This window comes from Prionailurus viverrinus, chromosome D3 (genome assembly GCF_022837055.1).
Source record: "Prionailurus viverrinus isolate Anna chromosome D3, UM_Priviv_1.0, whole genome shotgun sequence".
In the NCBI taxonomy this organism is placed as follows: Eukaryota; Metazoa; Chordata; class Mammalia; order Carnivora; family Felidae; genus Prionailurus; species Prionailurus viverrinus.
Genome location: NC_062572.1, coordinates 45,579,939 through 45,604,480, shown reverse-complemented (window position 1 = coordinate 45,604,480; position 24,542 = coordinate 45,579,939). Strand labels below are relative to the sequence as shown.

General features: G+C 39.7%; 1 protein-coding gene across 9 annotated transcripts in view; it reads right to left on the bottom strand.

Moving 5' to 3' along the window:
* The window catches only part of GREB1L (GREB1 like retinoic acid receptor coactivator), a 287,573-nt gene that overhangs the window by 27,372 nt on the left and 235,659 nt on the right, over positions 1 to 24,542 (bottom strand). For all 9 annotated transcript variants that reach the window (XM_047827102.1, XM_047827101.1, XM_047827106.1 and 6 more), the window contains 3 exons: positions 24,247 to 24,439; positions 8,189 to 8,322; positions 4,953 to 5,292 (listed from right to left, as the gene is read on the bottom strand). In XM_047827102.1, the coding sequence (XP_047683058.1) occupies positions 4,953 to 5,292; positions 8,189 to 8,322; positions 24,247 to 24,439 (667 nt within the window). The remainder of the gene's footprint in view (positions 1 to 4,952; positions 5,293 to 8,188; positions 8,323 to 24,246; positions 24,440 to 24,542) is intronic.

The window sequence follows — 24,542 nt, the reverse complement described above, 5'->3', positions numbered from 1 at the left end:
TAACTGAAAAAGACAGTTTCAATTATGACTGACTAGTAAAAGCATCTCAACTCTATGAAAACAGATATTCACCAGAAAATCATCAAGTTAGCTACCCTTGATGGTTATTCCCACCCCCCCTCCCCCATACTGACTGTCAAAATAAGTGGCAAATAATAATTGGCTTGGGGCTTTTAGAAGTCTCTCTCAAGAAGGCTAAAAATGTAACCAAATCTAGACCAATCAAAAAAACAACAACGCTGACCCTTACTTAGAAGAGGAATGCAATTAGTTTTATGGTTCCAGAAATAATCTATTAATCATCAACTTCTGATACAGATCAACATATACACATATATACACATGTATATATATATCTTTAGTAAATGGAACGTCAATCAGTGGGAATAAAAAAATCCCACCAACTTGAAAGATGTTCAAAAGTGAAAAGATCTTATAGATTTTTATTTTAGAGCAGAAGGAAAACAGACTATCTCTTAAGTAGATAAGATGGTTTCTACTACTTTTATAAAGTATCTAGTATCTATGCTTCATAACAGCTTTCTAGCAGGAATTATAGGAAATAGATTGACATTTCTGATAATGTTTTAGGGAACAAAGAGTAAGAAGTGAGGTTATTAAGTAATGCACACAATTTATTTTAAAAATAGGCTGGTACTTCCTTTGCCAAACACAAAAAGAGATAAAAAGAAATTTAATATGCAAGACATAAGGTAATAGGGTTTGATTAATGATTTGTTGATGTCTAGATAAAACAGTCTTTAGAAATAAATATACCCACAATTATTCAAATAAAGTATACATAATTTGTAAACCGGGAGGCATTCTGACCTTGTTGCCCAGTCTTTTATCATATATTTGCATACCAGGGGGAAATCAATGGACCTACACAGATTTACAAATTTGAGAGACTCTTCTTGTCTTAGAAAAACCAATCTATCAAAAATATATATATTTAAAAAATATTCATTTTTGAGAGAGCAAGCATGAGCGGGGGAGGGGCAGAGAGAGATTGGGACAGAAGAGCCAAAGCGAGCTCTGTGCTGATAGCAAGCAGCAAGCCTGATGACAGGCTCAAACTCACGAACCATGAGATAGTGACTCGAGCCGAAGTCAGACGCTAAACTGACTAAGCCACCCAGGCCCCCTATCAAAAATATTTTTTTTAATATTAAAAGAAAGGTATCTACAAGAATTCAGTTTTATATACACTGTCATGTCAAAATGAATAATAACATTATCTAATTTAAAATAAACAATTTTGGGAATAGAAATCATTTTACTTATAACCCTCACATTGGACTCATGATGTTCCTGACACTGAGGTTCTCCCTGAATGGATTTTCCTCCCAGAAACCATCCAGAGGTCATGGTTCCATCAACAATGAGGTCAAGTTATAATGATGGGATAAGGGATGTTTTACTCTACAAAAGGTTTATTTTCAAAAGATTATTAAAGAAATCTCATTTTTACTCTTGACAAATCAGAGCTAGCCAAACCACTACAACATGCTTTTCTGTCCCTCTGCTACTTCTGATGAATAATGGTCACAGTTCTTGGATGGAACATTTATTTATACTTTTTTTCATTTTCTTTATTTTAGAGAGAGAGAGAGAGAGCAGGAGTGGGGGGTGGGGAAGCAGAGGGAGAGAGAATCTTAAGCATGCTCCACGAAAGTGGAACCTGACGTGGGGCTCGATTCCACGACCCTGGGATTGTGACCTGAGCCAGAATCAAGAATCGGCTGCTCAACCGACTGAGCCACCCAGGCACCTCTTCACTGCAGAGCATTTAATACAAACACAAAAGACTGGGTGGGCACTGAGTTCCAAGGAAAAAATGGGGCTCAAGGCTAAAGAAATCTGATGAAAGCTTCACAAGCCTTCTGGCTTATTTATATTTAAGCCTTGTATCCTTTCAAAATGCTTATCATACTTGTAAGTTAGTCATAATACATAACAGGATAATTAGAGGGAAGCACAGAAATAAGGCCATCCAATTGGAGAAGAAGCAGAGGATGTTACTCAAGGCTACAGATAAAAGGCACACCCAGCAACCCATGCCAACCCAACAATGGTAAGGGAGGTTGGTGACTTAGAAATAAATGTGTGAAGCAGAAATCACCTGGCAAGTGGCAGTTTTGCTTAGGATATGAACATTTCAATAGGAGTGCATACTTTCACTTCCACACAAAGAGAGAGTATAAACAGGATGCAGTGATGTAGTCCAGCAGTTTTGAGAATACAAAAATCTCTTTTGTGTGGTTGGTGACTGGCAGCTACTCATACAAATTGAGATATAACTTCTCTGAGAATTACTTGGGCCCCCCCTTAATGTATGGCATGCTCTCAGAACAGCGCTTGCAAAACAGCTGCTGTCTAAAAGCCCCAAAGGTAATTCTGATTGCTAGCAGCCAGTTAGGCCTCTTGACATTGGGGTTGTGAGTTCAAGCCCTACATTGGGCATAGAGATTACTTAAGGAAATAGGGAAGGGAAGGGAAGGGAAGGGAAGGGAAGGGAAGGGAAGGGAAGGGAAGGGAAGGAAAAGAAAAGAAAAGAAAAGAAAAGAAAAGAAAAGAAAAGAAAAGGAACCTGAGGTCTTGATTGTGGTTTTCAAACTATGACCCAGAGGGGCGAATTATTTAGGACCTGCTGATGTATACTGACTTAGTAATTGGCATTTCTGAAGACTGAACAAATGACCTAGACTATAAATAGCTATACTTGATCAGTGTCATGGAGGCCCAGAGAAGATTCTGCAGCCTCACATCCTTTTCAACCATCTCCCTGCAATAGGTTTGTGAGGCTTCACACAGTGGCACTGATTATTTGCCTTTCCAGATTTTCCAATCATTAGTATCATTCAAATTGTCTCAAGACATATGTCTCAATGAATTATACTGTAAGAAGAGTTCAGGACTCTCATTTGTTATCCATCCTAGAAATTCCATAGTTATATGGTCTATAATCATCACTTAAAATTGTGAACACTAGGGGTGCCTGGGTGGCTCAGGTGACCAACTTTGGCTCAGGTCATGATCTCACGGTTCGTGAGTTCAAGCCCCGCATCAGGCTCTGTGTTGACAGCTCAGAGCCTGGAGCCTACTTTGGATTCTGTGTCTCCCTCTCTCTCTACCCCTCCCCATCTCTCTTTCTCTCTCTCAAAAATAAATAAATATTAAAAAAATAAAAAATAAAATAAAATTGTGAACACTGGGGTGCCTGGATGGTTCAGTTGGTTAAGCGTCCAACTTTGGCTCAGGTCATGATCTCCTGGTCTGTGGGTTCGAGCCCCACATCAGGCTTAGGTCATGATCTCACAGCTCATGAGTTCAAGCCCCTGTGCTGACAGCTCAGAGACCCTGGAACCTGCTTCGGATTCTGTGTCCCTGCTTCTCGCTCTGCTCCTCCCCCACTCATGCTCTGTTTCAGTCTGTCCCTCAAAAATAAATATTAAAAACGTTGTGAACATTATATCAACATATGAAATATAAATTTTGTTATAATTTCCGTTAAATAAAGGGTTTCTATTTTTAGATTTATTTGTTCTAGTTGCTTATCAAGCTAATACAAGATATTTTGTTTGCATTTTGGATTATTCAATTTAGGTTAACTAATAGAATATAATAAAAGGTTTACATTTGCAAAATGCTTTATTTTTTTAATTTCAATTTTAATTAATTAATTTTTTTAGAGAGAGAGAGCATGCACAAGAGCAGGAGAGGGGTAGAAGGAGAGAGACAGAGAAAGAGAGAGAATTCCAAGCAGTCTCCATGCTCAGCACAGAGCCTGATGTGGGGCTCGATCCCATGACCCTGGGATCAAGACTTGAGCATAAATCAAGAGTCAGACACTCAACCAAGTGAGCCATCCAGGTGCGCCACAAAATGCTTTATGAACACGAAATAATATCTTCAAATTAGAGCTCCTGGAGATCATACAATCCAACTCTCTCATTTTGCAGATGAGAAACTGAAGCCCAGGATGAAAATGAAAATTCCCCAAGACTATGTGCTTTCTTTTCATCAAATTTGTGCCAAACTGGATTTTTCTTAACCCGACTTAGCTCGGGTTTTAGTGTGCAGGGTACACATACCATGCTGGTCTAACTCAGACATACAGTACACTTAGCTTGGTGTCATACGTAGATAGATATGCAGTTGTTTTATTAAATGCTTCCTAATAGCTAGAGCACATTGGATTATAAAGGCCCCCAGAAAAACCTGAGCAGGGCATAAAGGAGGGAGTTAGGTTAGTTGATTTAGGAATTCTGGCCCACCCTCTCCATGCCTAACAGGAGGGTTTAGGAGAAGTAGTCAGTCCCGCTGCCATGCGAGGGGAGGGGGCCGTGCTCATGCACTAAGCCCTCTGTAGTAGGCTTAGAGAAGTCAGACCAGCAAGCCTCAGGGCTGCGTCAAAGCAAGTTCAATGAAACAACAAACTGTTGAAGAATCCACATGCAAGAGGGTGGGGAATAGCTCTATATGAGTACTAAAGATAAAACAAAATACTTTACCGACTCTAGACCTGAGATGACAGGCTAGGTAGACAGAAAAGAATTAGTGAATTGATGGTACCCACAGAGGTCTGAGAGAACAACTTACCTTTTTTTTCTGAGAAAACAGATGGCCGTGTGCTAGATGCATCTTGAACAAGGTCAATAAACATGGGGTCAAATTGGGTCATCTCATTTTTGCACCTGCAGTTGGAGAGCATGGAAGACCAACTGCATGCACATGATAAAAAGGAGGCTTGACAGAATCTTAATAAACTGGCTTCCCAATTTGGGAAGTGAACATGTCCCTTTGTTTAGTCTTAACATTGTCATGAAGATCAAACCAACACATGTGCAAAACTCTATTAAACTCAGGCCTCTGAGCCACCTATGTGGGATTTGTAGAAAACAGAAAAAAATGGTATTTCAAAGGAGAGATGTCTGACCATTGCTGACCTTTAATCGTGCCACAAAGTGAGTTGCAACACTGAGTTCAGAGGCAGGGTTCCCAAGGATGATCTCAAAGCGGTACTGCAGCCCCAGCTTGTCGCGCACCTCCTGCAGCCGCTCCTTGGCTAACATCGCCAGCTGCACAGAGGGCACCCTGATAATGAGCATGTGTCCCCGCCCACTTCTGGTTTTTCCTGGGGAGCTGATGAGGTCATCCATAATGCTGAGTGTTTCTGGTGTGCTGTGGTCTCGGAGTGACGCCATGGTGGTGAGGGCCATCAGAGCCTCTGAGTACTGCTGGATGAGAAGGTAGCAGCGGACGACCATGCTGTGTAGCCTGGGGTACCTTCAACAGAACACAGGGAGCTTGCACTCAGGCAGCAGGACCAGCTGAGACAGCAAGGTCTTTGTGGGAGAAATATAGGCTAAGCATGGTGGGAAGGGGTTACTGGTCAATGGAAGGCTTGAGCTCTAGCATGACCTTGGAACCCACATCACTAGAAGGAAAAGCTGAGCTTTCAACGCCTGTGAATCAGAACCTGTTGGGATAGGCACAGCAAGCTAAAGAGGCTTCGGGATGGTCTAGCAACCCCTAGCTTCCCTGAGTGTGGTCTATGGACCAGCAGCAGCATCCAGTGGCAGTATCACCTGGGAGTTTGTTAGAAATGCCAAATTCCCCCACCCCAGATATCTGAATCAGAACTCACATCCTGACAAGATCCCCAGGTAGTTTATATACACATTAAATTTTGAGAAGCACTGGTCTTGTCAGGTTAATTGTTGACACAGTCATAATGGATCATTCCTGGATCCTAACCTCTTGGTGGCACTGAGTTAGCATGGTGGTATTGTCAGCTTATTTCTCTGATACTTGACTACAGTAAAGAAAATTGAGACATGTTTGAAAAATATCAGAAATACAAATAATAATTATTACTAATAATTACTAATTTCAGGGTAGCCACTCCACAGACAGTTTATCTTCCAATAAAGAAGACAACTGCATCTTCCCATAAAGTGTACCTTGGTGCTGGAGAAAACTTGGAGCTGAGTGGGGAAATAGCATCCCCTAGTGGTGAAGCCTCCTATCACCTGAGCACTGCTTAGTCAAGGGAGCCTGGCAAATAGGGGTGTCTTTGAATCATCCCAATACCCATTGGTACCCCACCCCACCCTGCCTGGACTGCCAAGTAAGAGGGTCACTTTGTTCAAATTGGAACTTTTTACAATTACAGAGCAGGCAGAAAATAAATCTCTCATTTGTGTGTTACTCCTCAGAAAGCCAGGCCTGCTGGCAGTTAAGTACAAATGGACAAAGAGGACCCTCTTGCAGGCATGAAGAGGTGCTGGTCAAGAAAGAAGGTGCTGGCGAAATGAGGATGAGCCTGTGAACTTGCTTTCTGGTCGCCAGCTGGCAGCACATGCAGCTGGGTAGGCCATGGGGTGGTTTGCCTTTGTTCCACGTTATAATTCTATTTAAAGTAAGACAAGTGGTCTGCCAGGCGTGCACAGAAAAACCCAGGGTCAAATACCAATTAGGGTCATCAAATGAATAGTGTGGTTTTGAAGAGCTTTAGAGCTGGAGAGGACCGTGGATGGCCTGGTTTTGACCAGTTCCCTTTCTACCAGAAGGAGGATGAGTTAAAAGGATGAGAGAAACCTGGCTACTTGCCCAAGATCATGCAACTGGTCAGGGACAGAGCTGTGTCTGGATTCATTCCGGTCTCTGACAACATTTCCTTACATTGCAAGGATTTGGTAGATTGGGGAAAAGTGAAGAAATCCTTCAGTTTACTCAATGCTGGGCAAGTTCTTCAAACACTCAATAAACTATAGCTAGTATTAGTTTGAGTGACTGGGTTGGAAGAAGTGAGCACACAAGATCCATGTTTAAAGCTTAATTGTTTTTTGATGGGCCAGGTAGGAAAGCCAAAGTTAGAATACATGGTAACTTTGATCTATAGGCATTTAGATCTCATACTCTGAAAGAAGTATGAATTTAGAAGTGAATAGTCTTCACAAGCTGTTATGTTTGCACTGAACTGTAATTGTTGTTTTGTAAGTATTACCAAGGTTGTAAGAGAAGTTGACAGGATTGACTCTGAATGATGTTACCAGAACAGAGGGTACGTTCCAAGCTGGTAGATGAAGCCAGTGGGTGGGAAACACTTAAAAGGGAGACTCATGGGATGATTCTGGAAAGTAAGATCACATGTGCTGTGGAAGGATTAATGTCACAGAGTCGGTTAAGTCTTCTTAAATCCCACAGCTGCAAAAACATAAAATCCTACTCCAAGGCTGTTCCTTTTCTTGACACAGTATAATAACTCTCTGGATAGGATGTATCTCCCTGTCCTCATTTTTAATCTTTCTTTTTTCTTAGCAAAGTTATAGGGCAGGTTGTTAAATAGGTGGCTTATGATCAACTGGGGCCAGTTTGAAGAATGAAAGCTACTAAAAATTAGAATGTGCCTCATCAAAAAGAGTCCAACTGCCCCCATCACTGGAAGGTCAGACAGACTATTGCAGCGGACGGCAGGGAGGGCTGTGTATTAGGTTATGTAAATTCTAATGCCTCTGTGATGCTTCAAGTCTATGATCCAAAATCAGAGAGAAAAAAATAGGAAAAATTTTACTCTTCTGGAGTTTGACCTGGACTTGGGGAATAAAAAGAAAGCAGAAGAGACAGAAAAGTAATGATCTTTAACTCCCAAGGTCAGGGACTGAAGGAGACACCCTTGGAACTGAACTCACTTCAATGATCTAATTGCTCCTAATTTTCTCCAGTCTATACTCCCACTCTCATAGTAAAGTTCAGTTTTTACTGAGTCATCTAAGGGTACTTGCCTGTGTGAATGGAGGAGGAAAGAGGGGAAAATGAAAAAGTGTAGGGTATACGGTGGGGGAGGCCACACCTCAGAGGAACTGGTCTTTAATTAGTAAATCCCTCTGCCCATCTAATCCCCTGGTAGTCACATGCTTGGGAGATGACTCAGAGCATGAAAAGTGGAGCACGATAAGTCCCACTTTGGGTCGCTAGTTTCCTTTGTTAGTCTTGGATGATCACAGAAAACCTATGTGAGTAAAAGGTCATCTTAGGTGATGTTATTTTTATTCTGCCTTTGCATGGGATCTGCACAGCCGGTGCTCCACCAAACTTCCTGTGACAGTGACATAAGAGACTTTCGGCTATTTTAGATACACAAGTATGGCTAAAGTAAAAGTTGAAGGTCCTTACTTACCTTTCCAAGAGTGTGTTCACCATTTTTTCAAAAGTCTCATCACATCTCAAAAGTGGACTTGTGATTCCCCACTGTAGAGACTTACTGTATTCATTCAGGCCAAAGTACAACTTCTCCTCACAGCTCATGTCCTCCTGATTCAAAACAGAGCAAAATCCAGTGAGGAGAGGATGCAATGTGTCTTGTTTTCTAGGGATGGAGAAATCCCTGCAATATATTATTTCCTGGAAGGTTAAAAAAAATTGTGAACAAGTGATACTATATCAAACTAAAAAGCTTCTGCACAGCAAAAGAAGCCTCAACAAAATGAAAAGGCAACCTATAGTATAGTTGAAATATTTACAAATCATATATCTGATAAGGGGTTATATCCAAAATATATTTTAAAAACTCACATAACTCAATAGCAAAAAACCCAAACAATCCAATTTAAAGACAGGCAGAGGAACTGAATAGACAGTTTTCTAAAGAAGACATGCCCATGGCCAGTAGGTACATGAATAGGTGCTCAACACCGCTAATCATCAGGGCAATGCAAATCAGAATGAGGATCTAATGTATAACAACTTGGTGACCACAGTAGTGAAATATCACCTCACACCTGTTCATTTTTTTTTTTTTAAGTAAGTTCTAGGCCCTACGTGGGGCTTGAACTCATGACTCCATCAGGAGTCTCTTGCTCTCCTGACTGACTGAGCCAGCCAGGCACCCCACCTCATACCTGTTGGAATAGCTGTTTATCAAAAGGAAAAAAGATAACAAATGTTGACAAGGATGTGGAGGAAAGCAAACGCTCATGCTTTGTTGGTGGGAGTGTAAGTTGGTACAGCCACCATGGGAAACAATATGGAGGTTCCTCAAATAAATTAAAAATTGAATCATTGATCAATAAATATCCACTTCTGGGTATTTACCCAAAGAAAATGAAAATAGGCTATAGAAGAGATATATGCACTCCCATGTTCATTATTCACAATAGCCAGGATATGGAAGCAACTAAGTGTCTGTCAATGGATAAATGGATAAAAAAGATATAGTACGTATATGTATATGTCCACACAATGTAATATTATTCAGTCATGAGAAAGAAGGAAATCCTGACATTTGTAACAAATAGACCTTGAGAGCATAATGCTAAGTGAAATAAGTTAGAGAAAGACAAACACTGCATGGTTTCACTCAGATAAAGGATCTTAAAAAAAAAAAGTCAAACTCATTAAAGCAGAGAGTAGAATAGTGGTTGCCACGGGTGGGGGGGCAGGGGGTAGGTGGGGGAAATAGGAAGAGGTTGGTAAAAGGGTATAAACTTTTAGCTATAAAATGAATAAGGTCTGAGGGTCTAATGTATAATATAGTGACTATAGTTGTTAACACTATAATATATAATTGACATTTGCTAAGAGAGTAGAAACTAAATGTTCTTACTAAAAAATACACACATATTTATATGTATATATAAATATGTGAGATGATGGATGTATTAATTAACTAGAAGGGAGGAGTCCTTTCACAATGTATGTGTATATGTATATCAAATCATCACAATGTACACTTTAAATATCTTACAATTTTACAATTACAAAATGAATGAGATTTTACAAAAAAAGAGAGAGGAATAGGAAAATCAAGAAACAGATTCTTTTTTTTTAATGTTTTTATTATTTATTTTTGAGACAGAGAGAGACAGAACATGAGCAGAGGAGGGACAGAGAGAGAGGGAGACACAGAATCTGAAGCAGGCTCCAGGCTCTGAGCTGACAGCACAGAGCCCAACGCAGGGCTCGAACTCATGGAGTGTGAGATCATGACCTGAGCTGAAGTCGGATGCTCAACCGACTGAGCCACCCAGGTGCCCCAAACAGATTCTTAAGTATAGAGAACAAACTAGTGGTTACTAGAGGGGAGGTGCGTGGGAGGATGGGTGAAATAGGTGATGGGGATTAAGGAGGGCACTTGTCGTGATGAACACCAGACGATGTATGTAAGTGTTATATTACTACATACACCTGAAATTAATATAACACTGTATGTTAACTAAAAATGGAATTCAAATAAAACTTAAAGTAAAAAAATGAGATCTTGCCATTTGCAACAACATAGATGGACCCAGAAGCTATAATGCTAAGTGAAACAAATCAGAGAAAGACAAATGCCATATGATTTCATTTACATGTAGAATCTAAAAAACAAAATAAATGAACAAAGAAACAAAGAGACAAACAAAAACCCAAGACTGTTAAATATAGAGAGAATGAATGAATGAATGAATGGATGAATGACTAAAGCAAACTGGTTCATTGCCACAGGGAAGGGGGATGGATGGATGGATGAAGTAGATAAAAGGGATTAGGAAGTACAAACTTCCAGTTACAAAACAGAGAAGTCACTGAGATGAAAAGTACTGAATAGGGAATATAGCCAAAAATGTTGTAATACTGCTGCTTGGTAACAGATGGTGACTACACTAATGGTAAGCAGTGAGTAATGTATAGAATTGTTGAATCGTTATGTTGTACACCTGAAATTAACATAATACTGTATGTTAATTATAAATAAATTAAAAATAAATAAACACAATAACCAATTGTTAAAATAAAATCAATATCTTATAATTTTATTTGTCAATTATACCTCAATAAAGCTGAAAAAACTGTATTTCATTATACAACCTAATATCAACTCCACAGTTATCTTGGGGACAGAAACCAAACTTCTTTTTCCCTTCAAATGAACTTAATACATGGTTAATGTTGACCTGCTTTCTTAAGGCAGATGGTGACTTAACAGATGGTTTGTTTTCTCTTTGCTTTGTTCAGGCATGTTCTGAAGAATAGCATTTTTTAGATTGGTACAGTCACAGGTCAGACTTTTCCCTCATGAAGCAATTCTCTATACTGATACATATGCTATATATAGAACTCTCCGGAGATTAACAAACTCAAAAATCCTATTACAAAAAACTTAACTTTTCTGATGTTATCTAATGATGGCAATTCAGAAAATCTTACTCTTTTACAAAAAAAATATTTATTTAAAAATGGAATCTATGCTTTTCTGCCTTCATAAGCAGAATTCCCTGTATTTAATTTATCCCCCCTTCATGATGACTCAGTCATCACTGTGAAAATGAATAACTATTTTGGGATGTGACACAAAGATTCCCTCAGAGGATCCTGAGATGTATGACAAGATGTCCTTAAGTGTAAATAGTCCCAAAATATTCAGCGAGCTTTTTGAGTTCATGCATCTGTGTTTTTTTAAACAATGGTTTTCTTTCCTCTTTCCTACATTAATTTTTCCCAGTCATTTCTCCTAGCTGTCGTGTGGCCCATGTGTTTTAGTCTCTATTTGTTATTTATTATGTATTGGTATTTTTCCTTTTTCAAAAATGTTTATTTTGAGAGAGAGAGCACGAGCAGGGGAGGGACAGAGAGAGAGAGAGAATCACAAACAGGCTGCATGCTGTCAGCACAGAGCCTTACTCAGGGCTCAATCCCATGAACCATGAGATTATGACATAAACTGAAGTTAAGAGTCAGATGCTTGGCACAAAAACAGACACAGAGACCAATGGAATAGAATAGAAACCCCAGAACTAGACCCACAAACGTATGGCCAACTCATCTTTGACAAAGCAGGAAAGAACATCCAATGGAAAAAAGACAGCCTTTTTAACAAATGGTGCTGGGAGAACTGGACAGCAACATGCAGAAGGTTAAAACTAGACCACTTTCTCACACCATTCACAAAAATAAACTCAAAATGGATAAAGGACCTAAATGTGAGACAGGAAACCATCAAAACCTTACAGGAGAAAGCAGGAAAAGACCTCTCTGACCTCAGCCGTAGCAATCTCTTACTCGACACATCCCCAAAGGCAAGGGAATTAAAAGCAAAAGTGAATTACTGGGACCTTATGAAGATAAAAAGCTTCTGCACAGCAAAGGAAACAACCAACAAAACTAAAAGGCAACCAACGGAATGGGAAAAGATATTCGCAAAGGACATATCAGACAAAGGGCTAGTATCTAAAATCTATAAAGAGCTCACCAAACTCCACACCCGAAAAACAAATAACCCAGTGAAGAAATGGGCAAAAAACATGAATAGACACTTCTCTAAAGAAGACATCCGGATGGCCAACAGGCACATGAAAAGATGTTCAGCGTCGCTCCTTATCAGGGAAATACAAATCAAAACCACACTCAGGTATCACCTCACGCCAGTCAGAGTGGCCAAAATGAACAAATCAGGAGACTATAGATGCTGGAGAGGATGTGGAGAAACGGGAACCCTCTTGCACTGTTGGTGGGAATGCAAATTGGTGCAGCCGCTCTGGAAAGCAGTGTGGAGGTTCCTCAGAAAATTAAAAATAGACCTACCCTATGACCCAGCAATAGCACTGCTAGGAATTTATCCAAGGGATACAGGAGTACTGATGCATAGGGCCACTTGTACCCCAATGTTCATAGCAGCACTCTCAACAATAGCCAAATTATGGAAAGAGCCTAAATGTCCATCAACTGATGAATGGATAAAGAAATTGTGGTTTATATACACAATGGAATATTACGTGGCAATGAGAAAAAATGAAATATGGCCTTTTGTAGCAACGTGGATGGAACTGGAGAGTGTGATGCTAAGTGAAATAAGCCATACAGAGAAAGACAGATACCATATGGTTTCACTCTTATGTGGATCCTGAGAAACTTAAACAGGAACCCATGGGGGAGGGGAAGGAAAAAAAAAAAAGAGGTTAGAGTGCGAGAGAGCCAAAGCATAAGAGACTGTTGAAAACTGAGAACAAACTGGGGGTTGATGGGGGGTGGGAGGGAGGAGAGGGTGGGTGATGGGTATTGAGGAGGGCACCTTTTGAGATGAGCACTGGGTGTTGTATGGAAACCAATTTGTCAATAAATTTCATATAAAAAAAATAAAAAATAATAAAAAAAAATAAAAAATAAAAAAAAAGAAGAAGAAGAAAAAAAAAGAGTCAGATGCTTAACTGACCCACATAGGTGCCGCTGGCATTTTTCTTTAAACACCCACAAACTCATTTCATAAAGGTAATACAGCATCTTAAATATAATAAATATAATAAATTACAAATAAATTAAGCAGTCAGAAGAAGAAAAAGCAAGGGTAAGAGAAATAAGATTGGGATGAAGCTAGTGCTCTCAAAAATGCACATTTTGTTAGAAGCGGGCTACAAATTTGTTTCTGAGCTCTTTGGTAACCCAAACAGATAAGCAACTGTGTGATTCAAAAGGCCCAAAAGATAGAAAATAAAGCAATATTTAATTGACAGCTTTTAATTATTTTTTCGTGGCCCCCCAAACCAGTTATTCCTTCTTGTTGGAATAGGATCTTCAAGAGTAAAAATGCTTTATTAGAGGACCAGAGTATGTTCTTCGAAACAGCAGAGCCTTAAAACATACATTGAGCAGCCTCTGTTTTGGAGGCTTGAAAGCCATTTTGTTTATTTGTTTGCTTCCTTCCTTCTGGGTTCTTGGTTGAGTTCTGGATAATTGTGTCAAATGAGTCATTTCAGGATGAAAAGTCATTCATCTGCATTCTCTCCTTATCCGGCTGTTGGCACAGAGTCCGTGGAAAAGCTTTCTCTTCTGTGTATGTGGTCTCGTCTTTGGTCTTTCCTTCTCGTCTTTGGTCCTGCTTCTTTGGGAAAATCTAAAATCCTACTCCAAGCCTGTTCCTGGAGCATTTTAATGCTCCATTTTAATGCTCCAAGTTAAAATGCAGCATTTTAACTTGCTGGATAGGATGCATCCACCTGTCCTCAGTGTAATTTCTTTCTTAGGAAAATTATGGGGTGGGTTATTAAACAGATGGCTTGTGATCAGTTGGAGCCAGTATTTTATTAATCTACAAAGACTTTGTAGATCAAGAACTAGAGATACTAAAAATGGGAATTAGATGTGAAAACTTTCCCCAATCATTAAGTTTGCATTAAACTATAGCTCTAGTTTTGTATTATAAACCTTGTAATAGACGTCAATGGGACCACCCTTTTAAAATGTTACAAAACTCTGAATGATGTTATTCAAAAGAAACATGCATCCCGAGAGTCACAAATCACAAATCATACTGAATCACTATGTCTTTTGGAAAAATGTCCCTTCTCCTGCAAAAATAAATAAATAAATAAATAAATAAATATCCCTCCCCAAGTCCTGCCCTCCTAATGACCCTCATCCTGTAGCTCTCCCTGTCTTCTCCCTGCTATCCTTGCTTTTCCTCCAGCCAAATGCTCTGCTCTACAGACACTGTTACCTGGAAGGTCACCAAAGACTCCTGAGGCCAAATCCAGTGGTGTGTACCTGTCAGTCCTTGACCTCACTGCCCTTTAGGTAGTTCTCTTCATTGTCTATTTCAATGATTTTATCCACACCAGCTGCTTCTGTGATCATTGTTCTTTTTTTTTAAATATAATTTATTTTTTTAAAATTTATATCCAAGTTAGTTAGCATATACTGCAACAATGATTTTAGGAGCAGATTTCTTAAGGCCCCTTACCCATTTAGCCCATCCCCCTTCCCACAACCCCTCCAGTAACCCTCTGTTTGTTCTCTATATTTAAGAGTCTCTTACGTTTTGTCCCCTTCTCTGTTTTTATATTATTTTTGCTTCCCTTCCCTTGTGTTCATCTGTTTTGTCTCTTAAAGTCCTCATACAAGTGAAGTCATATGATATTTGTCTTTCTCTAATTTTGCTTAGCATTAATACCCTCTAGTTCCATCCATGTAGTTGCAAATGGCAAGATTTCATTCTTTTTGATTGCTGAGTAATGCTCCATCGTAGGTACATATACTACATCGTTTTTATCCATTCATCTGTTGATGGACAGTTGGGCTCTTTCCATACTTTGCCTATTGTCGATAGCGCTGCTATAAACATTGGGGTGCACGTGCCCCTTCGAAACAGTACACCTGTATCCACTGGATAAATACCTAGTAGTGCAATTGCTGGGTCATAGGGTAGTTCTATTTTTAGTTTTTTGAGGAACCTCCATACTGGTTTCCAGAGTGGCCGCACCAGTTTGTATTCCCACCAGCAGTACAAAAGAGATCCTCTTTCTCCACATCCTCGCCAACATCTGTTGTTGCCTGAGTTGTTAATGCTAGCCATTCTGACAGGTGTGAGGTGGTATCTCATTGTGGTTTTGATTTGTATTTCCCTGATGATGAGTGATGTTGAGCATTTTTTGTGTCAGTTGGTCATCTGGATATCTTCTTTGGGGAAGTGTCTATTCATGTCTTTTGCCCACTTCTTCACTGGATTGTTTGTTTTTCGGGTATTGAGTTTGATAAGTTCTTTATAGATTTTGGATACTAACCCTTTATCTGATATGTCGCTTGCAAATATCTTCTCCCATTCTGTCGGTTGCCTTTTAGTTTTGCTGATTGTTTCCTTCGCTGTGCAGAAGCTTTTTATTTTGATGAGGTCCCAGTAGTTCATTTTTGCTTTTGTTTCCCTTGCCTCCAGAGACGGGTTGAGTAAGAAGTTGCTGCGGCCAAGATCAAAGAGGTTTTTGCCTGCTTTCTCCTCAAGGATTTTGATGGTTTCCTGTCTTATGTTTAGGTCTTTCATCCATTTTGAGTTTATGTAAGAAAGTGGTCCAAGTTCATTTTTCTGCATGTCGCTGTCCAGTTTTCCCAGCACCACTTGCTGAAGAAACTGTCTTTATTCCATTGGATATTCTTTCCTGCTTTATCAAAGATTAGTTGGCCATGTGTTTGTGGGTCCATTTCTGGGTTCTTTCTTCTGTTCCATTGATCTGGGTGTCTGTTTTTGTGCCAGTACCATACATGCTGATAATTTCAGCTTTGTAATACAGTTTAAAGTCCGGGATTGTGATGCCTCCAGCTTTGGTTTTATTTTTCAAGATTGCTTTGGCTATTTGGGGTCTTTTCTGGTTCCATACAAATTTTAGGATTATTTGTTCTAGCTCTGTGAAGAATTCTGGTGTTATTTTGATAGGGATTGCCGTGATCATTGTTCTTGACAAAATATTCCAAAATTATGTCATAAAGCGCCATAAAGTAGAAACTCCAAATGTGCATATGTGATAGTGCACTCATCTCAGCCTTAACTCATTCAAATTCCACCTCATCTGCTCTCCACAGATCATTGTTCCTCTTGAACTTTTTTTTCAACTAAAGGCATCACCTCAAAGACATCTCTGACTGCTGCCTCTTCCCCAATAAAGAAATCCTAGGGGAGGCACCTGGGTGGCTCAGTCAGGTAGGCAATTAAGCATCTGGCTCTTGGGTTTGGCTCAGGTCATGATGTTCGTGGGATTGAGCCCCAAGGGCCCCACACATTGACAGTGTGCAGCCTGCTTGGGATTCTCTCTCTCTCTGCCCCTCCCCCATTAGCAAGCACACACACACTCTCTCTTTCTCAAGATAAATAAACTAAAAAAAAATCCTAAAAAATTCACCATTTCTCCCATTCTTCTTCTTGCTAGGACCACTATGTATTTGTTAATTTTAATCTGAATGATCAGAAAAGTCAAATGACTGATCTCCCTATTTTTTAAAAAGTTTATTTATTTATTTTGATAGAGAAAGTGCAAACAGGAGAGGAGCAGAAAGAGAGGGAGAGAGAGAATCCCAAGCAGACTCTGCACTGCCAGCTCAGAGCCCAATGTGGGGCTTGAGCTCACAAACCGTAAGCTGAAGTCGGACACTTAGACTGAGCCACCCAGGCACCCCAACCGATCTCTCTATTTTTAATCACTTTGATTTGACTTCTATCATTAATGAAGTGCCTTAAAATGTAACCTCTCAGCATCTCCTAAAGCTGAACATATGTGTTTATTCCCACATATACACCTGACAAAAATACATACCTGTGTCTACTAAAAGGCATGTGCTAGAATGTTTATAGCAGCACTATTTGAAATAAATGAATGGGATGGATAAATGAATTGTGGTGTTCTCCCAGTGTAATCCATATATGGCAATAAGAATGTTTTATGACTCATGCAAAATAGAGAAGAATCTCACAAACAATGCTGAGTAAAAGAAGCTATATACAAAAGAATGCAAACTGCATGATTCCATTTTTTTCAAGTTCAAAACTGGGCAAACTAAATGTAGGGTGGAAGAGTCCAGAAGAGTGTTACCCTTTGGTGGGTAGTGCCTGTCTTCTGGGGGTAGCCCAGCTTTGGGGGCCAGCCAGCCTGCAGAAGTGACTCAGGTGGTCATCCAACTTTTTGATGGGTTTCACTTCTTCATCTAGGAAGTGGTTCTCCAGGAAGTCACAGAGATGGGGATTTGTGTGGGCAGAACCCAGAACATGCAGATCCAGAAGGGCCTGCTTCGGATTCTTTTCCAAGACCATGGCATCCAGGATTTTACCCTACTCATCTTGACAGGGCTTCTGCACATCCTGAAAAAGGGCATGGCTGCCATGCTGATTTTGTATCTTCAAGAGACTCTCAGCCCTCCAGAGCCACATGGTTGAGGTTGGAATAGAAGCTCAGAGAGATGTAGGTGTTGGAGCCCTGCAGATGAATGTTGGCCAGGCAGTTGAAGGCGGCCTCCACCTTAATGGAATCATTCTGACAAATCCAGGAGCTCATGGTTGATTGGCAATAAGGAAGGAGCTAAGCTCAAAAACTGGTCCTAGCTACTCCTGGAGCCAGAAGGTGGTGAGAAGATGGTTCTGGAGGTTGTGACTGGAAAAGAGGTTGGAGGGCGGGTGGAGGGTGGAAGAAGGGGCATCCCTGGGTCTGTTATGTCTAAACACTGTTGAAGCAAGAGACAGATCTGCAGGACTGGCAGTCGCTCTGCCTATATGCAGATTCTTTACAGTATTGTGAATGTATTTTCTCTTCCTTACAACTTTCTTAATGTTTTCTTTTCTCTAGCTTACTTTATTGTAATAATACATTATATAATAATATGACATACAAAATAGGTGTTATGTTATCGGTAAGGCTTCTGGTCAACAGTAGCCCATTAGTAAAGTTTTGGGGGAGTCAAAATTATATGCAAATTTTCGACTGAGCAGGGGTGGGTCCTCCTGAACCCTGTGTTGTTCAAGGCTCAACCATATTTTTAATAATACTATGCCCTTACAAGAAAATCATTAATGCCTTTGTAATAAGTGTAAACTTTTCCAGCCTGGGACTTCAAGCTTCCGTGTATATATTCCCAAGTTTCTTTTCATCCTCCTAGTGTTCACTGAAAAATCCCTGTTTCCTCCTCTGTGGTGCTGCCCCAGCTGTCTGCTGTCAGGAGAGCCCACACCTCAGTCTGTCTGCTCCTTCCTTCCTCTCTTGCAAGTCCCAGCCACTGTGCTCTCTCCATGTCGCATTTTCTAATGCTCTTAAGTGGGTGGGACTTCTCCCTCATTTCAATCCCCAGAGCATTTTGATATTTTAAAATTGTCTTATTCCAGGGGTGCCTGGGTGGCTCAGTTGGTTAAGCATCTGACTTCGGCTCAGGTCATTATCTCACAGTTCATGGCTTTGAGCCCGCGTTGGGCTATGTGCTGACAGCCCAGAGCCTGGAGCCCGCTTCAGATTGTGTCTCCCTCTCTCTCTGCCCCTCCCCCACTCATGCTCTGTCTCTCTTTGCCTTTCAAAAATAAATACACATTAAAAATTGTTTTTTAATTTATAAAATTGTTTTCTTCCAGTCTATTATTTTTGCAAATAAAAGTTGTATATATTTAAGGTATACAATGTGGTATTTTTTCTTTTTTTGAAATTGAGACATAACTGACATGTAACACTGTATTAGTTTTCAGGGGTACAACAAAATGATTCTGTTTATATATAGGCATACCTTGGAGATTTGAGGGTTTGGATGCAGACCACCACAATAAACAGGCATTACAATCAAATGAGTCAAATGAATTTTTTGGTTTCCCTGTACATACAAAAGTTATGTTTACACTGTACTATAGTCTATTAAGTGTACAATAGCATTATGTTTAAAAAACAATGTACATACCTTAATTAAAAGATACTTTATTGCTTAAAAATGCTAACCATCATCTGAACTTTCAGCAAATCATAATCTTTTTGCTGGTGGAGGGTCTTGCCTTGATTTTGATGGCTATTGACTGATTTGGTTGGTGGTTGTAGAAGGCTGGGGTGCCTGTGACAATTTCTTAACACAAGACAACAATGAAGCTTGCCACATTGAATGACTCTTCCTTTCATGAGTGACTTCTCTGTAGCAAGTGATGCTGTTTGATAGCATTTTGCCCCCAGTAGAACTTCTTTCAAAATTGGAGTCAATCCTCTCAAACCCTGCCACTGCTTTATCAACTAAGTTCATGTAATATTCTAAATCCTTTGTTGTCATTTCAACAATCTCCACAGCATCTTCACCAGGAGTAGTTTCCTTCTCAAGACACCACTTTCTTTGTTCACCCGTCAGAAGCAACTCCTCATCCATTCAGTTTTTATCATGAGATTGCAACAATTCAGCCTCATCTTCAGGTTCTACTTTTAATTTTAGTTCTCTTGCTATTTCCACCACATCTGCAGTGACTTCCTCCACTGAAGTCTTGAACCCCTCAAAGTCATCCACGGGGGTTGTAATCAACTTCTTCCAAACTCCTGGTAATGCTGATACTTTGACCTCTTCCCATGAATCATGAATGTTCTTAATCACCTAGAATGGTGAATCCTTTCCAGAATGTTTTCAACTAACTTTGCCCATTTCCATCAGAGGAATCACTGTCTATGGCAGCCATAGCCTAATGAAATGTATTTTCCTAAATCATAAGAAGTTACTCCTTGACCCATGTGCTGCATAATGGATGTTGTGTTAGTAGTCATGAAAACCACATTCATCTTATTGTACATCTCCATCAGAGCTCTTAGGTTAGCATATACATTGTCAATAAGCAGTAATATATTGAAAGGAATCTTTTTTTTCTGGGAAGTAGGTCTCATCAGTGGGCTTAAAATATTCAGTCAACCATGTTGTAAACAGATGTGCTGTCAACCAGGCTTTGTTGTTACATTTAGAGAACACAGACAAGAGTAGATTTAGCATAATTCTTCAGGGCCCTAGGATTTTCAGAATGCTCAATGAGCACTGGCTTCAACTTAAAGTCACCAGCTGCAGTAGCCCCTAACAAGACAGTCAGATTGTCCTTTGGAGCTTTGAAGGCAGTCATTGACTTCTCTCTAGCTATGAAAGACCTAGAAGGCGTCTTCTTCCAATAGCTGGCTGTTCCATCTACATTGAAAATTTGTTTCACATAGCCACCTTCATTAATAATCTAGGTCTTTTGGATAACTTGCTGCAGCTTCTATATCAGCACTTGCTGCACTTTAATGTTATGCAGAAGGCATAAGCTTTCTTAAGCTTTATGATCTAACCTCTGGTAGTTTCCAATCTTTCTTCTGCAGCTTCCTTACCTCTCTCAGTCTTCCCAGAATTGAAGACAGTTAGGGCCTTGGTCTGGATTAGGCTTTGGCTTAAGGGAACGTGGTGGCTGATAGGATCTTCTATCTAGATCATTCAGATCTTCTCCATATCAGCAATAAGGTGTTTTACTTTCTTATTATTCATGTGTTCACTGGGTTAGCACTTTTTGAGAGAGAGAGAGAGAGAGAGAGAGAGAGAGAGCAAGAGCGAGTGTTGGGGAGGGGCAGAGGGAGAGGGAAAGAGAATCTTAAGCAGTCTCCATGTCCAGCACAGAGCCCAATGCAGGGCTCGATCTCACAACCCTGAGATTGTGACCTGAGCTGAAATCAAGAGTCGGATGCTTAACTGACTAAGACTGCCAGGTGCCTTTTAATTTCCTTCAAGAACTTTTCTTTTATATTCATAACATGGCTGTTTGGAGCAAGAGGCCTAACTTTCAGCCTGTCTCAGCTTTTGACTTGTCTTCCTCACTAAGCTTAATCATGTCTAGCTTTTGATTTAAAGTGAGAGATGTGCAACTCTTCCCATCACTTGAACACTTAGTGGCCATTGTAGGGTTATTGATTGGCCAAATTTCAATATTGGTGTGTATCCAGAAATAGAGAGGCCTAAGGAGAGGGAGAGAGAGGGGAATGGCCAGTTGGTGGAGCAGTTAGAACACACACACACTTTTATCGATTAAGTCCACGTTCTTACATAGGTGTGGTTTGTGGCACCACAAAACAATTACAATAGTAACATCAAAGATCAGTGATTATAGATCAGCATAACAAATACAATAATAATGAAAAAAATTTAAATATTGTGAGAATTACCAAAATGTGACATAGAGACCCAAAGTGAGTAAATGCTGTTTGAAAAAATGGCACCAATAGACTTCCTTGATACAGGATTGCCACAAATCTTCATTTGTAAAAATGAAATATCTGCAAAGTACAATAAAGCAAAGCACAACAAAACAAGGTATGCCTATATATGTGTGCAATATACATATATATATTGCAAAATGATCACCACAGGAAGTCCAGTTAACATCCATCAGCACATATAGTTATAATTCTTTTTCTCTGGTGATGTGATCTTCTAAGGCCTATTCTCTTAGCAACTTTCAAATATACCATACAGTATTAACTATAGCCATCATGCTGTACATTACATCCCCAGGACTTACTTGTTATTATTTTTATATAATTTACTGTCAAATTGGCTTACATACAACACCCAGTGCTCATCCCAACAAGCACCCTCCTCAATGCCCATCACCCATTTTTCCCCTCTCCCCCATCCTCCCAATCCCTCTCAGTCTGTTCTCTGTATTTAAGAGTCTCTTGTGGTTTGCCTCCCTCCCTCTCTGTAACTATTTTTTCCCCTTCCCTTCCCCCATGGTCTTCTGTTAAGTTTCTCAAGATCCACATGTGAGTGACAACATATGATATCTGTCCTTCTCTGACTGACATATTTCACTCAGCATCATACCTTCTAGTTCCATCCATGTTGCTGCAAATGGCAGGATTTCATTCTTTCTCATTGCCAAGTAGTATTCCATTGTATATATACACTACATCTTTATCCATTCATCAGTTGATGGACATTTAGGCTCTTTCCATAATTGGGCTATTGTTGAAAGTGCTGCTATAAACATTGGGGTACAAGTGCCCCTATGCATCAGCACTCCTTTACCCCTTGGGTAAATTCCTAGTAGTGCTACTGTTGGATCATAGGGTAGTTCTATTTTTAATTTTTTGAGGATTAACTTATTTTATAACTGAACATTTGTATCTTTTGATCCCATTCACCCATTTCATCCACCCCACCCCTGCCTCTGGCAATCACTGATCTCTTTTCTCTATGTATATCTTATTCTACTTTGGATAACAGTGACTTTGATATGTACTTTGCTTTTTCCTTTAAATGGTCAGTTCTCTTTGTGTTCTTGGAAAGATCTAACACAAGCCCAACAAGTGCTTAGTATTTTTTTAATTGAATTACCCTGCTTTTTCCAATTTTTCCTTTTTGAGGACGTTGGTTTCAGGATAACGAAAGGAGGCTAATGGTTAGGAGCTTCTTCCCTAATGTGTAAGGGTGAGGGTGTAAGGGTGTAAATTAGATTCAAGTTTGAAGTTTTTATCTTTTTTCTATGTTGATCTCAATTTCACAGTGATAATTTAAAAAAAAATTTTTTTATTTTAGAGACAGAGAATGCAAGCAGTGGAGAGGGGCAAAGGGAGAGAGGGAGAGAATCCCAAGCAGACTCCACACTCAGAACAGAGCCTGACATGGGGCTCCATCTCATGACGCTGGTATCATGACATGAGCTGAAATCAAGAGTCTGATGCTCAACTGACTGAGCCACCCAGGCACCTCATAGGGATGATTTTTTTATGTGTGTATGTGTGTGTGTGTGTGTGTGTGTGTGTGTGTGTGTGTGTGTGTTTTGAGAGCAAGCATGAGCGGGGGAGGGCAGAAGGGGGGGTGGGGGACAGAGGATCTGAAGCTGGGTCTGTGCTGATAGCAGCAAGCCCAATGTGGGGCTCAAACCCACAAACTGAAAGATCATGACCTGAGCCAAAGTCAGATGCTCAACCGACTGAGCTACTCAGGCACCCCTGAATAAATGTTATTCTTACTTAAGACATATCTGGCATCTTTTACTTAAACATGCTTATTTTAAAATATCCATTATGTTTAACATTTTTTCATTTTTAATTTTTTTAAAGTTTATTTATTTTGAGATAGAAAGAGTGCACAAGTAAGGGAGGGGTAGAGAGAGAGGGAGAGAGAAAGAATCCCTAGCAGGCTCTGCATTGTCAGCACAGAGCCCAATGTGGGACTCAAACCCACGAACCATGAGACCATGGTCCAAGCAGAAACCAAGGGTCAGACGCTCAACTGATTGAGCCACCCAGGCATTCCCACCATGTTTAATATTTTTTAAACAAAGGATCCATTGCTTAATGGCTAATCTTCTTTGTTTTTATGAAACACTTATTTCTTTTTTTTGGTAGTATGTTTGTCATGCATTGTATAGGTCATAGAAAATATTTTCCAGGTTTTAGGGACTGAAGCCAAAAAAAATATATAGTCTTGAATATGTACAACCTTGAGATGGTGCTCAACATATTGAGTGCTATTGAGTAATTTAAAGTAACAGTATCATAATCTTATGTTTTAACCAGAAGACTGAGAACTGATTAAAAGAAAAAAATCCAGTTGCTGGGGGAACATGAGCATAATTTATAGTCATACAGATCAATAAGACTTCAAAAGGATAATAAATTTCCAAGTCTCAGACTGAAATTAATGGTTTAAAAGCACAAAGATAGTCCAGGCTATTGGTGACTGTATAAAATAACACCACATTTTGGAGGGGGGGTACTATATAGGATGGACAATTTTGTATCTGTATGATAACCTTAAAAAGAACAATATAATTAGATTTATTTTGGACACACTCATTAGTTTTTAGTCTTATAATAATTGTAATTACATGGAACTTTTAGGAGATAAAGCTTTATGTTAGTTAGAGTTTTGAACTCTTACGGTATTTTACAAAGCCATGACCATATTTTATTACAAGATTCTGCTCCCGGGGGAACTGAGAATAATGACTGTGTATAAGAGAGCAGAATAGAGACTCACCATGTTGTCCAGCTGTATCCAGTGAACCTCATTGCTGGAGCTGATACGAGACTGTTGGGTCTGTAGTGTGTATGGGAATGAGCTAACCTGGAGCACCAGCAGGTTGAAAGCTTCCAGAACTTCTCTGCAGTTAATGACTCTATCAGCCAATCCATGACTAGGTTCACCATGTGACAAAGAGCCCGAAATGACACTGTAGAAATATTGAAAGTCACATTAATAATTTAACAGATTAGATTCAGAAACAGTCATCAAAATGGAGATAATGTTTTAGTTTTTATTTATCTAGTTCTTTT